The sequence below is a fragment of the Lycorma delicatula genome, chromosome 6 (assembly GCF_047948215.1).
Source record: "Lycorma delicatula isolate Av1 chromosome 6, ASM4794821v1, whole genome shotgun sequence".
NCBI classification, from domain to species: Eukaryota; Metazoa; Arthropoda; class Insecta; order Hemiptera; family Fulgoridae; genus Lycorma; species Lycorma delicatula.
Window position 1 is genome coordinate 81673493 of NC_134460.1, and position 15710 is coordinate 81689202.

At 30.4% G+C, this 15710-nt stretch overlaps 1 protein-coding gene across 1 annotated transcript in view; it reads left to right on the top strand.

The window, feature by feature from the left end:
* The window catches only part of Gyc32E (Guanylyl cyclase at 32E), a 297263-nt gene that overhangs the window by 179497 nt on the left and 102056 nt on the right, over positions 1 to 15710 (top strand). The window contains exon 3 of the mRNA XM_075367966.1: positions 14285 to 14467. Within this exon, the coding sequence (XP_075224081.1) occupies positions 14285 to 14467 (183 nt within the window). The remainder of the gene's footprint in view (positions 1 to 14284; positions 14468 to 15710) is intronic.

Below are 15710 nucleotides of genomic sequence, written 5' to 3' on the forward strand. Positions count from 1 at the left end.
TATAGCCTGAGACACTCACAGTAACGAAAGGATTCCAATGTGGGGTTATACATTTAAATCGATTCAGCCGTTGAGCTTCTACGGTTGAACACACATACATACATCCTAAATACATTAAACTCCTTTTTGGGCAGTCGTGTAAAAATCAGGAGATTATGAGTACGAAAATCATACAAATATACAGGATAGTCATAAATTATTCAGTGTCTTTTTCTGTTAATAAAAAAATAATCAAGCAGTGTACTTACATGTTTTATTGTTGAACAGGGCATTTCAAACAGTTTTTCAACATGAACACTTTTTATGGCGCGTAAAAAGTCCAGACGATATTCATTTTCACGCCACACATTACGAAGAATATCTGGAGTTATTCCATTAACTACATCTTCGATTGTTCTTTTTAGTTCATTAATGTTGACAACCTTCGTTGCGTACATCCTGTCTTTGACCCCCTAAGAAAGAAATCCCCCAAAGAAAGAAATCGAGTGGCGTAACGTCAGAGAATCGGGATGGCGAGGGAACTGGTCCAATCCAGCGTTGAGGAAATTGTTCATGTAGGTAATTCCTAACATGTAAACCCCCAGTGTAGTGGTGCGCCATCTTGTTAGAAGTAAACGTTGGGTTGCTGATGTTCAATCTGTGGTACCGCATGCTCCTGTAATATGTCTAGATAACTAGCGCTAGTAATCGTTGGCTCGTTGAAGAATGTTCCGATTATTTCATAAACAGTCAGTGCATACCAAACGTTAATTTTTGGGTTATCACATCACGTTGTGTTTGTCGAACAGTATGAGGTTCCCGCAACCCCAAATCTGACATTACGATGGTTAATATGACTAGAAACATGGAAAGTAGCTTTGTCAGAGATTATTTTTTCTGAAACCGCATTAACTTCGTTCACTTTATCAAGAATGTCCACGGCAAAATTGCAACGGCGTGGTTTATCGTCATCTTCAACTTTATACATCGAATTAAATTTTTGTACAGGAAGTTTTAGATGCTTGTGCAGATTCTTTACAATCATTATAGTTGTCGATTTCTGTATTTCCAGTTCTAAAGTCGCACGACGAGTCAATTTATCTGGGCTTCTTTGAAAAGTTTCTCTTGCTCGATCCGCAGCTTGCTCGGGGACGGGAGGTCAGTCAGCTACCTTTTTGTGTACTACACTCCTGCATCCTGAAAATGCTGATACCAACTATTAGTAAAGTCTTGATTAGGAGGATTCGGCAGTACTCTAAACAAAAACTCCACAAACAGTAATAACAGATCCGCTTTCATGAAACCACAGTACGCACATAGCTTTCTTCTGCACGGCAGCCATCTTTCGACTAATGTCCTCCCTGTCATTACATAGTGCCGACATATACATTGTGTTACATCATGTAATAACTCTAGTACCTAACTAATGTTTGAAAAAATCAATGCGCGCTATAATGCTTGTTCATTTTTTATTAATCTCTTTCTTCATTCTGTATATTTAATATTATCTCCCCTTCTCTGTTATGGTTATTTGCGTTTCCCGTAGCGTCAATCTTTTTATTTTGTTTATTAGTCAAATAACCGGAGGCAGGTGCACCCAGCCACACATTCAGTAACGGTGTGAGTGGTTGTGGTGGTTGATCCATAGCGCCGTATACCTACGCACTCCCTTAAAAACATCGGAATTAAAAAATCAGAAAATGGTTTTTAAATATTTATCTGAAGAGTAAATTCAAATTTACTGAATATCTCGTTTATTATAATGGAGAGTGGGAAAATTTACAATCATTGTTTAAAACCTCTTACCTTTCTTCATCTCCTTTCAAGGTTGAATTTCAAAAATCTAGAAATGGTTTATTGACATGAAGATTACACTCACCAAAAATCATGTTGATTTTTTCATTTGTTACCGAGAAATTAAAAAAATAACAACAGGGTTTCAAAAAAATTCGAAAATCAATTTTCAAAGTCAAACATTTTCGTGTTATCATCGCCTGGGAAACAAAAATGTGAAATATAAAATCTAATAAAACAACAAAATAAAAATATAAAGTAGAAATTAAAAACAAAATTAAAATTCAAACTGAAATAACTAAAAACAAAGATAAAATTAAAAAAAACTTAAACTAAAATGTTAAATACAAAAATATACAACTACTGTACAAAAAATAAAATTTGAAGAACTCTATTAAAAAGTATGTAGAACACTAATACTTCGGAGAAATAAAAATACAAACTCTTTATAATTAAAGGAATATTTCATAACAATTTTTTTTAATTTATTTAGTCTGTACAATACTATATGTATTTTTTTTTTTTTTTTTTTTTTGTCTTCAGTCATTTGACTGGTTTGATGCAGCTCTCCAAGATTCCCTATCTAGTTCTAGTCGTTTCATTTCAGTATACCCTCTACATCCTACATCCCCAACAATTTGTTTTACATACTCCAAACGTGGCCTGCCTACACAATTTTTCCCTTCTACCTGTCCTTCCAATATTAAAGCGACTATTCCAGGATGCCTTAGTATGTGGCCTATAAGTCTGTCTCTTCTTTTAACTATATTCTTCCAAATGCTTCTTTCTTCATCTATTTGCCGCAATACCTCTTCATTTGTCATACTATATGTTATACTATATGTATATAATAACTAAACTTTATTCTTGGTTAGACAAATATAAAAAAACTAAATAAGTTAGAAAATTATCCAAATTAACAGAAAATTTTCATTAGGTCAACAACCAAACAAACAAAATAACAAAAACAAAAGCAGAATACCACGACGTTTCGTCCAAGATGTAGAACTTTATGAAGATAAACCACAAAATCCCTGATAAAGTCCTACATCTCGGACGAAACGTCGTGGTTTTCTGCTTTTGTTTTGTTATTTTGTTTGTTTGGTTGTTGACCTAATGAATTGCATTAGAAAATATTTTGTTAATTTGGATAATTTTCTAACTTGTTTAGTTTTTTTATATTTGTCTAACCAAGAATAAAGTTTAGTTATTATATACATATAGTATTGTACAGACTAAATAAATTTAAAAAAATTGTTATGAAATATTCCTTTAATTATAAAGAGTTTGTATTTTTATTTCTCCGAAGTATTAGTGTTCTACATACTTTTTAATAGAGTATATTAACATAGTCATATACATATATATGACTCAGGCCGACCTTTACTGAGACGTGTAGTTAGTTGAACCCTAACCTCCATTGTACACCTGTATCCACTGTCTAACATTGGATAAAATTCGTATAAAAGTAACTAACTTTCCAGATACTAGTAAAAGTTAATTAATTGCTTTTATACGAATTTGAATATTAGTCAATGGATACCGGTGTACTTTGGTGGTTGGAGTTCAATTAACCACACGTCTCAATAATGATCAGCCTGAGTATACAAAACTACACCTCATTTACGTTATACATGTCATCCTCATCCTGTTGGTGCCAGGGGGGTGGTTATTGTTCACTAGTTAAACAGATTGCAACGTATACGTTAGGAAAATAGAGGTATATGTATATGTACAGTGTTTTTAATTTTAAATCTTTTTACATTTTTATCATTTTTTAATATTTATAATAAATACTAAAAATAAAAATATATTTGCTAATTAAATTTTTTTCACATTATTTGTTTAAAATAATTATTTTTTAAAACAGAAAATTTACATAACATAACTAAACTTTATTACTACAGTAAAATATATATTGTGTGGTGTTCGTATTACTATATCAACGGGCAATGCTTGGATAATGTGGGCTTAAACAAGAGGAATTAGATAAGATTATAGTATATTATAAATTTTCCCTTTTCTCACCATATCTCTTGTTACTTAAAATTTTGTCATTCCAGGTAGAGGCAGACTACGGTTAAAAATTTATTACCTTTTTTTATTACCTTTATAAGGAACTATGTTCCTAATACTTTTTGAGTGATAAGAAAAACATTTTTATTCAGTTAAAGTAAGTTTGGCTTACAGGAACTATTTTCAATGTAATTTGCATAAACTACCGTAACAGAAATGAGAAAAAATGAATTATTATCGTTAATATCATTGTGTTAAAACAAGTTATTTGAGACAGAAATAAATTTAACGTAAAGTTTTGAAATTTTTTTAAATGTAACTTAGTAATAATATCACTGATACACAGTGACGGATTTACCATAAAGCAAAACAAGCAGCTGCTTGAGGCCTTACTTTGACAGGGGCCTCGAAGTAAAAAATTTTGAAAAATAAAAGTAAAATTAACAAAAAATAAAGAATATATTTATAATACTTTATGTATTACTTTTATAACTTATGTATAATTGTAATTGCTATCTTTCTTTTATTAAAAAAAAAGGAGAGAGAAGACAAAAAGTTTATCCAGGGGGAGGGGGGCCTCAAAAATATCGATTTGCTTGTGGCCTCGTCCAAGGTAAATCCGGCACTGCTGATAACAAAGAAAAAAGAAACATTTTTTTAATATTTCTCTAAATGTGATAACATTTCTTGAATTGTTTTTTTGCGTACATTACGGATCTGTAAATACAATTTTTCTATCACCCTTAGTTTTAAATAAATTACGCTTCAAAAAAGATTAAGGGAAAATATAGTTAAAATCTGTAAAATTTAAAATTTTGCATGGCCATACCTGTGTTAGAATGATTTCGCTGACGCTTTTCTTTTATAAATAGCCTCAGGCACATCCCGAATTAATGTCCAACAGTAATCGGCTAGCATGTTAGTAATCTGTTTTCCTTTTTTAGCGGCTTTCCATCACCGAAATCTCTTGGTAGAAACGTTCACAGTGTTCGTCACTTACTTCTCCAAGGATCTCCGGGAAAAAATCCAGATATGAGAGGAGGAAAAGTATTTTCAAAGACATATTACATCCCATAGTTGTATGAAGTAAGAAGTTGATTAACAATATCGTGTTAATTGTCAGATTTTTGCTCGCCGAGAAAAGTTTTGCTAACGTCTTTAAACGAAGCCCAAGCTGCACTTTCTACATTATTTAACATTGGGTTAAGTACATTATCTTTGACCAACTCTCTTATTTGAAGACCAACAAATATTCCTTCTTTAATTTTTCATTCACTTACATTTGGAAATTTCTGCCTGATGTTAAAAAATCCGGGGCTTGATATGGAAAGGAGGTAAAAATATTTTTTTGGGTTCAACTAAGGGCTCATGAATAATTTTTTTTCCATTTAAAGTGAAGTTGTCTCGTTTCTTCCACTCTTTGGTAACATAATGTTTATCCCTAGCTTGGCTGTCCCATACGCAAAGAAAACACATGTACTTAGTATAGCGTAGCTGCATGCCTAACAATATAACTATAACTTTCAAATCACCACAGATGTTCCAGCTATCAATTTAGTGGTGAAAATTCGGGCAACCATGTGGAGATTGCGAAGAGGCTGGGATGCTGGGGTATTTGGGATGCGGTTTCGCGCCGGGCCAGTACCGGAACGGAAAGGTGATCACAATGCACCGGATCTAAATTTCGTTCAATTGCTCATCTCCCGCCTGCGGAAGAGGCTGCAGAGCCTCGAGATGGAAGCATGGCAGCTGGACTGGGATACCACGACTAAGGGAAGATCCCTGTACAAGTTTATACGGGGTCTGGGGGGAATGGTATGCCTAGAGTTCGTTTTTAAGGGCAATGGGTGCCCAGGTGCTCACCTACCATGTTAATTTAAACCAATATCTGTTTCGGTTCCGCCTGGCTGCTGATGAGCTGTGCGTCTGCGGGGAGATCCAATCAAATGAACACCTGATGTTTGACTGCCCTGCTCTTGGGGGGGAGGGGCAGAGACCGGGCCACTTTGGAACTTAAAGGTCACGGGGAAAATTGGCCACTCACAAGCGGCGGGTAAATATAGCGAAAGCCGCATTGTCGGACCGTGAGGGAGTTCCTTGATGCAATTGCTTTGTTCAACCGACATCAGTAGTTTACCTAAGGGAAAAGATTCCTACCGCATTGCTGTGGGAAGCTAACCTAGAGATATATATGGTTATGGTTGACCACCAGCCAATTAAGGCTCACTGCACTTTAATATGGTGGACAGGTACTTGCTGGAATTCAGCGACCTAGGCGTGGCAGCAAATTGCTGTCTAGATGAAATAAATTTTAATTTATGGATGTCATATATATTTTTAGTAGTTGATGGGGTGCGCCTTCTCATTTTAGAAAATATCTGACAAGTGAGCGATTATAACATGTAAACCAGTGGTGTATGGCACTGCGCTTAGTCCACTTACACTGATAAATAAGCTCTAGGAGCTATTTAGGATACTGGTCGCTAAACTGTTCGAGGCTCAGTAGCCGTTTGTGGCACAGACATTTGGTCGTATGCTTTAGGGCGACCGAATGGAATGGTGGCAGAAGAAATGCCAAGCAAACTAATGTGTTCCAGCTATGTTTTTTATAATTTAGTTTTTCAAGAACGTCTTTCATCATATCATATGTCTCTTTCAAATTAATTCCCTAAGCGATTGGTATCGAAGGATATTTGTTACCGTTGTGTAGTAGAACCAGTTTTAAACAATACTTGGATGAATCTATAAAAAGGCGCCAGTCCTCAGATCTATGAACTTGTCCTAATTTCAACATAAGCTCATCAATATTTGTGCAATAAACCAAATTATTTTCATCAATAAAGTACTGAGAAAGTTCTTTTTGTCGGTTTCAAAAGCCTGAAATTTTTGTATTTTTTTAAAGTAAATTCCAACCTTGCAGTCTTGATCCTAACAGTTTAGCTTGATTTTTTGATAAATTTAAATCTCAAACCAAGTAATTTAATTCACCTTGTGATATAAGATGTGGCTTATTGGAAGATAATTCAAAATCAAAATCATTGTTGTCTTCTTCAGTACTGCCTGATTCTTCATCACTGCTTTCAAAACATACATTCAATGGTGGCTCATGAACTAGAATAATTTCACTGGGAGGTATGGCCTGATTGCAGATTGCAATGAAGGCTATTACAGTATGTTTAGATTTTTTAGAAATTCCAGACACACTTTTTAAACAAAAGTAACATGATACTTCGGTTCACGCCAAACCATAGGTACACCAAATGGCAAAGCCTTCCGTGTACCTTTCAGCCATCCTCTTAAATATACAGAACAATTAGTGCATACTATATGAGGAGCTCATGTCTTATCCTGATCACCATTTTTACACTGAAAGTACTAATGATATGGTTTTTTAATTAAAATCAGTATAAATAAACTAAAAAATGCAGGTGTAATGTTTTTTCTATTTGATTTTATGGTAAATTCACCACATACATAACAAAAGGCATCCACATCATCTACACAATTTCAAGGCATTATGACAATGCACTGTTAACAAACTTAAGACAGCAACAAGACTGAACAAAATTAATTCATTCCTAGATCCAGTGCTTAATACAAACAACACAGCTCTGTTTTCAGCTACATGTATTGACCTGCACAGACATGATTAATCTTTTCCATGAAGGCTCACTCTAGATATGATGTCATAATATGATTTAATTCTTTATCTAGTATTGTTTATTTATAGCTTAAAAATTATGTTAACAAAGTTAAACAATAAAAGATGAGCTAACAAAATACAATATAGGAGCTTAAAATGCTAACTGTTGGTTGAAAATTAAAAAATCCTTTAATTAAAATTTAAAAACTTTTCAAAAATGGTGAGCGATAGGAATATCTGAGTTGATATTCGTTTTCAGTACCAAAAAACAGATTAAAATCATTTATCAGATGTTAGGAAAGAAAAATTATGTTTATCAGTGATATTTAATGGACATAAATGTAAGCTAATATGCAAGTCATAAGAAATGTTGAATAAATGTGTTCTAAATCTTTTCTTCTTATTGCCCACTTAATAATTTAATTAAACTACCATTTTTTACAGTGTTTTTTTTAACCTAATTACCATAATCCCTGATCTTTATATCATTAGGATGCTAAACTTAAAAAAACTGAAAGAGCATGGAGATAATGTATTATTTTAATACAAATTTAGTGCTAATATAATAGTGTTCTTAGTTATAATATAATAGTTATAATTAGTTTATTTTATAATTAGTTATTAATATAATAATTAGTTATATAATAGTGATCACCAGAGTTCATTAATCTGCGCCACTTTACATTTGGTTGATCTGACTTTGTATAATTATAACAACTGATAAAGTCTGAAAGCACTGTAATAAAGCTATTAAATCTTGTATTAATGGAAAAGAAAAGATAAGTTTTATTTTCCTGGTTGTTGTATATTACAGGAGAATAGTAATATTTATCTATAAAAAAATAATGACATCCTGAGATGTGATATTTCTCCATGTTTTGAGATTCCTAGGATTGAACCTGAAGCTTAATCCTTGCAGAGGCCAAAATCAAAGAATTTTAGCTGTACCAGCCAAGTCACAGACACAGTTGATCAGGGTGCAAACAATGACCAAAATCTATGTCAGAAACAGCTAACAGTAACTAGTCATAAAAAATTGTGTCAAAACATCTAACAAATTAATGTCTGGACTCTTGAAGCAAAAATTTTATTGTAAAACATAGAGTGATCTGTACTTATCCAACATATATCATGTTTTAATTTTACTGGTAGAAGATGATAATTACTTGTGTCACCAGATGGTGACACAAGTAACAACAACCAGATGGTTGTTGTTATCATCTAGGTAGCAATATATATTTTCAGGGATTCAGACAAGGCCTCCTGCAGCCAATATTTGAAAAAACATGAGGAAAGGTAGGAGAGTTTAGCTGAAAAAATCAAAGATCAGATCTCATGACAGAAATCTGTGATAGTGATTTAATATTCATAATATCAGATCTCTTGTGAACTTGGCACAAAGCGGAGTGAATTTCCAGATGATGACAACCTCCATTGATAAGATACATATTTGTTTCATAAATCAACCTAAAAAATTTTTTTTATTATTTTTCAGTAAATGAATCTAATTGCTGGGAGTGGTGTTAAGTTTGATATTATTTGAAAATAACTGAAAAGGTCAGCAAAATCATTCTCAAAGTATTTCTTTATACACTTTTGACCTGGATAAAAAAATTATGTTGATAGATAAAAAAGTTTTAAAATAAGTAACATTTCCTTCTACTAAATTAAATAAATGACTGCCTTTTAGTACTTTCAAAAAGATTCTCTCTGAAAAAATCAAAGAAATTATCACATTTTTTTTTATTTTCACAGCATTTACAAATATAAATGAGTGAATGATATAAAGGGACCCTTTTGTCTGTTTTTTAGTTTTAAGTATTAAACATTTCATGAACTTTTTTAAACAGCTTTGTCCCTGTCTCTGTTCTTTTTATCTTTATTTAACAACTTCCACTTAAAGTATTTTACCACATAAAAAGAAATAAATGATGTACAAAGTTACGATCACTACAAAAGGCAGTGGGAAAAAGTGGTATCACATTATGAGGAGAAAAAAGTATCTCTTTCCTCTCTTTCTCTGAGTGTATCTATCATTATAACTTTTATTTTTAAGTAATTAAAATCAGTAGTACTTACACAGATAACAAATTCAATCTCAAAATCACCATTTATATTTTTTTTATATTTCACTTTTTTATTCTAAGAAAAAAATCATAAATAAAATTAAAAAATACATTACTAATATACCATATGGTTATCCCTTTGCATTTATTTCCTTCGTTGCCAGTCCTAACAGTATATAAAGAGACTACGGTATAATTTTTAATATGTCCAACTAAAGTAGCTCATCAAGAGAAGTTTTTAATCAGAAAAATATATTTTGTATTTTGTGAATTTATTATCAGTTGTATTTATTTTGTTACTGCTTATTATGAGTATACTAGCAAAATTCTTTAACTTGTGATCTTTCAGAACTTTATGAAATCGTATTAATTGTAAGATAAAACAAGACTGTAATTATTACAATTCTGTTACATGCTTCATGTATTCTGATTTTCTTTGTACTAGATGATAATCTTTGTAATGGTAATTGCAGCCTTGGTAGGGTGAGCTATAAAGAGTAAAATTATGAAAAATAATTGATTGAAAGAGTTGGGAGGGGGTAAAATATTATAGTAAACATAGTTTATGAATGATCCTTAATTTCTTGTGCAGCTAATTCATAAAGAATTGTATTAATTAAAAATTTTGTTAGTTGAAAAAATCATTTAAGATGAGGTAGAAACATTCATGAGATTGGATGAGGAACATGAATATAAAAATAGATACTAGTATAGGTAGTCTATCCAATCTATACGTTTCATTCCTAAGGACATAATTTCACCAGTTTCCATGGCGACAACACGTGGACTGCAGATATTTTTATTTACTGTCCCAACTCCATTTCTAGATGAAATTTGGTGCCTAGCTCATTCCTCTATACTTAATTGGATTCTGCTGCTAAGGGTATAAGAAACTAAAAATTATTTTATTTATTGAACAGGCTATAAACTACATGATTCTAAATCAAAATTAATGTGAATGTCACTTAATAACATGAATATTTTATCACTATAGAAAACATGAATAAACAGCTCACATGTGCACATCGTGAAAACCCATTTAATATTGTTCAGTACAATGGATTTGAGATTTGATTCCAATAAGTCCATGGTATTGAATGCACATACCTGATTTGGAAATTATAAATAATTGCAAGAAAAATTAATTACTTAAAAAACTGCTAATAAAAAATCTACAGAAAGATGGACACCATGATACAGTTATAGAGCAGGAAAAATAGGCGAAATGATTAAAATGGGAAAAGATTTTTGGAAAAAGAATTAAAATTTTTAATTTTTTTTATCAGTCATTTTACTGTTTTGATCTTATTCTCCATTCCTTTTTTTTCTGTGCTAATGTTTTAAGCTCAATATAATTTACTACATCCTATGTCCTCACCTATCTGCTTTATAAATTCTAGTCTTTAATTTCCATCCTCTCCTATCCATCTTATTTCTTTTCATTTCATAATTTATCAACCACTTATTTTTAAAATCCTTTTGTAACATCAATCCCTACTCTTTTACTATTTGCTTTTCCTGGTTTTATGTTTCAATATCATAAATTGCTACACTTATCACATTTTTTTTTTTAATTATATTTCATTTTAAAAATATTTACATTTAATGAAACTTAATGTAAAAACTTAATGAAACTTAATCTCCTATTAAAAAAAAAAAAAAAAACAGCTGTATTTTTTATACTACACAGGAAGTGAGAAGTGAAAGTGATTTTTTTTAAATATTTTGAAAAATGTAGCTTTTCAAGTATCATGTGTAGTACACTTTTTAAAATTTATACATTTTTTTTCTGCTGAATGACAAAAAGTAAATAGGTACCCTTTTTACTGAATGTTTTACAAAAATTATTGTTCAACCTTAGGCCAACTTATCTAGAAGCCAGCATGGTTACCAATAAATCAGTCAATTGGCCAGTTTTATTACATTTATCTGTAATGTATTTCCAAAACAGTACTAAAAATTTCAAATTTCATTCAGAATTTTTTGCTTGTTGTAATCAGTTTTCTCTGTATTACCGATTGTTTTCAGGTAGAATTTAATTCATAAATGATAAATATAATTTATTATAGATAATTAAATTGCATATTTACGTCGATGTAGAACCAAAGGGAAGCTAATGTTTAATTTTTGATGTAATTTGATAGAAAGCCATTTCTTCATTTTTATTCTGTATGTTATGGCTCATACAGGAATAAGTTGCATAATCAGATACCAGATTGACTTGAATGGGGTTATAAAACTGAATTTATTCTAGTTAAAACATTAAGCTAATAATGATGATTTAATTTCCTAAGCATTTGACTCTGTTGTATTAATATAATTTGTTTAAATTAAAGTTTCCACTTACCAACAATTTTCAATATAATGTCCTAATACTTTCGGAGACACCACTCCATCATCAGGGACTTCATATATAATAGTCGTAAACATCTTACAAACATGACGTTACATTCTTATTGGCATATAAATTATTTTTAATTTTTTGACGATTATTATTACGACTATTGTGAACGTAACAATTTAATTAATAATATAATTATACATGGAGAAGTTTGTATATGACTTTTGAATTAAATCTTCTATGAAGTGATGACTCCGAAAGTACTAGGACATATATATTGAAAATTGTTGGTAAGTGGAAACTTTAATTTATACAAATAATAATGATGAATTTATCAAATAAAGAATAACATTAAGATGCAGTTTTTTTTAATTGCAGCTTATGCAAAGTAATTGCACACTGTGTATGCAAAGTAATTTAGTACTCCTCAAAGTTTATAACTTATCTTTCATCTACTAGGAAACTGTTCAAAACTGTCTGTATTAAAATATAAATTGTGATGATAAAGATTAGAAAAAAAAATTCACCATGTGACAGAGAAACAGATGAATTCTAGCATCTAGAAATTTAGAAAACTATCACTGACTGAAATTGGTAGCAGAAGAAACATAAAGATGTTTATTTACAGATTAATATACTAATTTAGAGAGGTAAACATTATTATACTGCATCACTAATGATGTAATTTAAAAGCTCTGATAGTTGTTCAGTTTGGGTGAAAGAACTGTTATAAAGGAAAAATGTCAAGGCAATCTCAAGAGCCATCAGACTCACTAAGGATGATGACATTGCTTGATTAGAAAATAAGTAATTTGTTTATAAATCAGAATGTCAGTATGTTGAATCTGTTATATTTCATTATGTTTTTGTGTATTTCATTATAATTGTGTTGGTGTTAATTTTTTAATGGATAACGGAAGATTTAATATTTTTTGTATTTTACTGATTATTCAGACTATAAGTATTAATTTTAGCCCGACAGTAATCGGGTAATTTTAGAGTTTTCTTATTTTTATTGTGCTGTGTTTGATACAATTCCTCACAAAATTTTAATACATAAACTAAATAACTGCAATATATAAGGATCAGTAAAAGAACTGTTTGAAAACTACCTTAAGGGTAGAACTGAAATTCTGACTTTAAATAATGAGTGATAATGGAAAATCCTCAAACTTTGAACTACCACAAGGTACTGTTCTCTCAACAATACTTTTTCTAATATATATCAACGATCTTTTCAAACTGAACCTTCCTAATGGTTCCATAGTGTCTTTCGCTGATGACACAGCTTTGTTTTTTTCAGGTGAGACATGAGATGAAGTATGTAAGAGCAGTACCTGTGAATTACTTATGGTAAATTCTTGGTTTGAAAGCCATATTCTTATGTTCAACCTAAATAAGACAAAATATATGTCATTCTTGCCTACTGAAACTAGCAAATCCCCTCATGTATTTCAACTAAAACTTCATACATGTTCAGTAAATAATAGTAAACCAATAAACAGTAACTGCCATTGTCAGTCAACAGACTAAGTCACGTAAATAAAATAGAATAACATTGGAAGATCATATGAAGTGGAATGTCCATGTACAGTATTTAACATCAAGACTAAATATCTTATTCATACTTTTACAAAATAAACAAAATTAAAGATCTGAGAAAATAAGAACTTTATATTTTGCATATGCTTATTAACTTCTTCAATATGGAATCGAGACATGAAGAGGAACATATGATACCCATCTTAATAAAATATTTATGCTCCAGAAATATTTAATTAGAGCAGCTCTTGATAGACTAAGGTTATATCCCAGTACACGCTTATTTAAAGAATTTAAAGTACCTACTTTGAGACAAATGTATGTCAAAAAATTAATACTACACGTAAAACAAATATATAAAAGATTTTGAATTTAAAAATACACCATACAATACTCGTTCAGCAGGAACAAATACTTATACCTCATTCTTTTCAAAATTAACTGTTTGCAAACTTCAATTTTCATATTACTTCTGTATATTTTCTAACAAAGTCCCCAGTCATTTTAACATCCAAATAATAAATAGTAGTCTAATCAAAGAAACAGATAAGTGAGTGAAACACAATATATATTTTAAATTACCAAATTGAAATACATACTGTATTATTTAAATACTGCATACAATACATACTGCATAATATAAATACAAATCTAAGCTCTAAAAACATGTTTACATATACATTTATAGAACACAGTGAGAAGATTGAGAAAAACAGAAACAAGACATTTATAAAAAAATGTACTGTTTAAATTCTAATTTTTAACTAAAAACTCAATACACTATTAAGTAGCATATGAAAATTCTATTAATATTTATTTACGTGTTTATAAACATTTGACATTATTTTCTTTTTTTAATTAATTCTCTTTTCTATTTCAAAAGTTAATATCTTTTTTTTTCAGAAATGTGCTGACAAAGTAGTATCGGATAAAAGAGTTTATTTTACTTTTGCAAGAACACTGCCACCATCAACAAAAGTTTCAAAATCTGTTGTTGCATTACTGCAAGCTTTCCAATGGAACAAATTTGTTGTAGTTGCTGGTAAAAATCCTGCTTGGGGTCCACAGATCAAAGAAGCTATAAAGGTAAGATCTGAGGTCTAACGATGCCATGATTATATGATTATTTCAAATTCCATTAAAAATAGAAGTCATGATGGTAATATATTTTTCACTTAATTTGAGTTATAAGGAAATTTTTATTTACAGTTCATGTTACTTTTTTGTTGAGTTAGTAAGAAAGTTTTTGTAATATATACTAATATATATATATGATCAATATACAGATAAATATATTTATTCCAAACACACCAAAGTCCAGGTGATATTCAGCTTTATCAGCGTTACCAACATTCTGTTCACCACATAGATTGGTTGGGAAGTGAACAGCATTGCTTTCAGGGAAAACAGATCAGCTAGCAAATGCTTTGGAAAAACTGAGAAAAATAATGTAACACAATAAATTAATGAACCTTTTCTATCAAGAATCAGTGCAGTGTAAAAACTGCCTCAGCAATGATTCATTATAGGAAAGTGTTGAGTAATATTTAATAATATTGTTATGTCAATCTGCTGTTTACTATTTGTTTTTCAATATGCTGCTTTAAGAATGAAACCAAATTAATAATTCAGACAGCAGTATGAAGATTATAAATAGAATAATATGTAACAGGCAATAATTTAAATCAGGAAGATTTCATTAAACACATTAAAATATTTTGTCATTACAACATTCTAATTAAAGCCTAAAAGAATTTATCAAGGTGACTTTCACTGTCAAAATTTTTTTCACTTATTTCCTCAGTTTACCAAAAAACATACATCTTCATGGTTAACAATCATTCTATGAGATTAAAAATACACTACTCAGGTTAATCTAGATAGAGGTCTATGTAGGTTAATTATATTATTAGTATGGTAGATACCAGTGCGTTGTATTTCATACCACTAATGTTCAGATGGACAATGTAAAACTATATTTACATATTTTAAAATAATAATAATTTGTAATAATCATAATTTTTTTAAATAATCATATTTGGTTTTTTTTTCCAAAAGATTCTATACCAAATAATCTTGTTTAATTATTATTTAATGCAACAAATAGATACACTACGATGAATTACCAATGCAATGACCACAATTTTTTAGCATGTTCTCTAATTTTATGAAAATGAGAAAATGCCACTTTGCTTTCCTTACGTCATTCAGGCAATTTCACATATATGTAATTATTTTGCATAATGATACAGGTTATTTAATTATGTTGTAGACAGAATGAGTAAATGCTAATATTGGTATTTACAACAAAACATCCAAAAAGGAATGA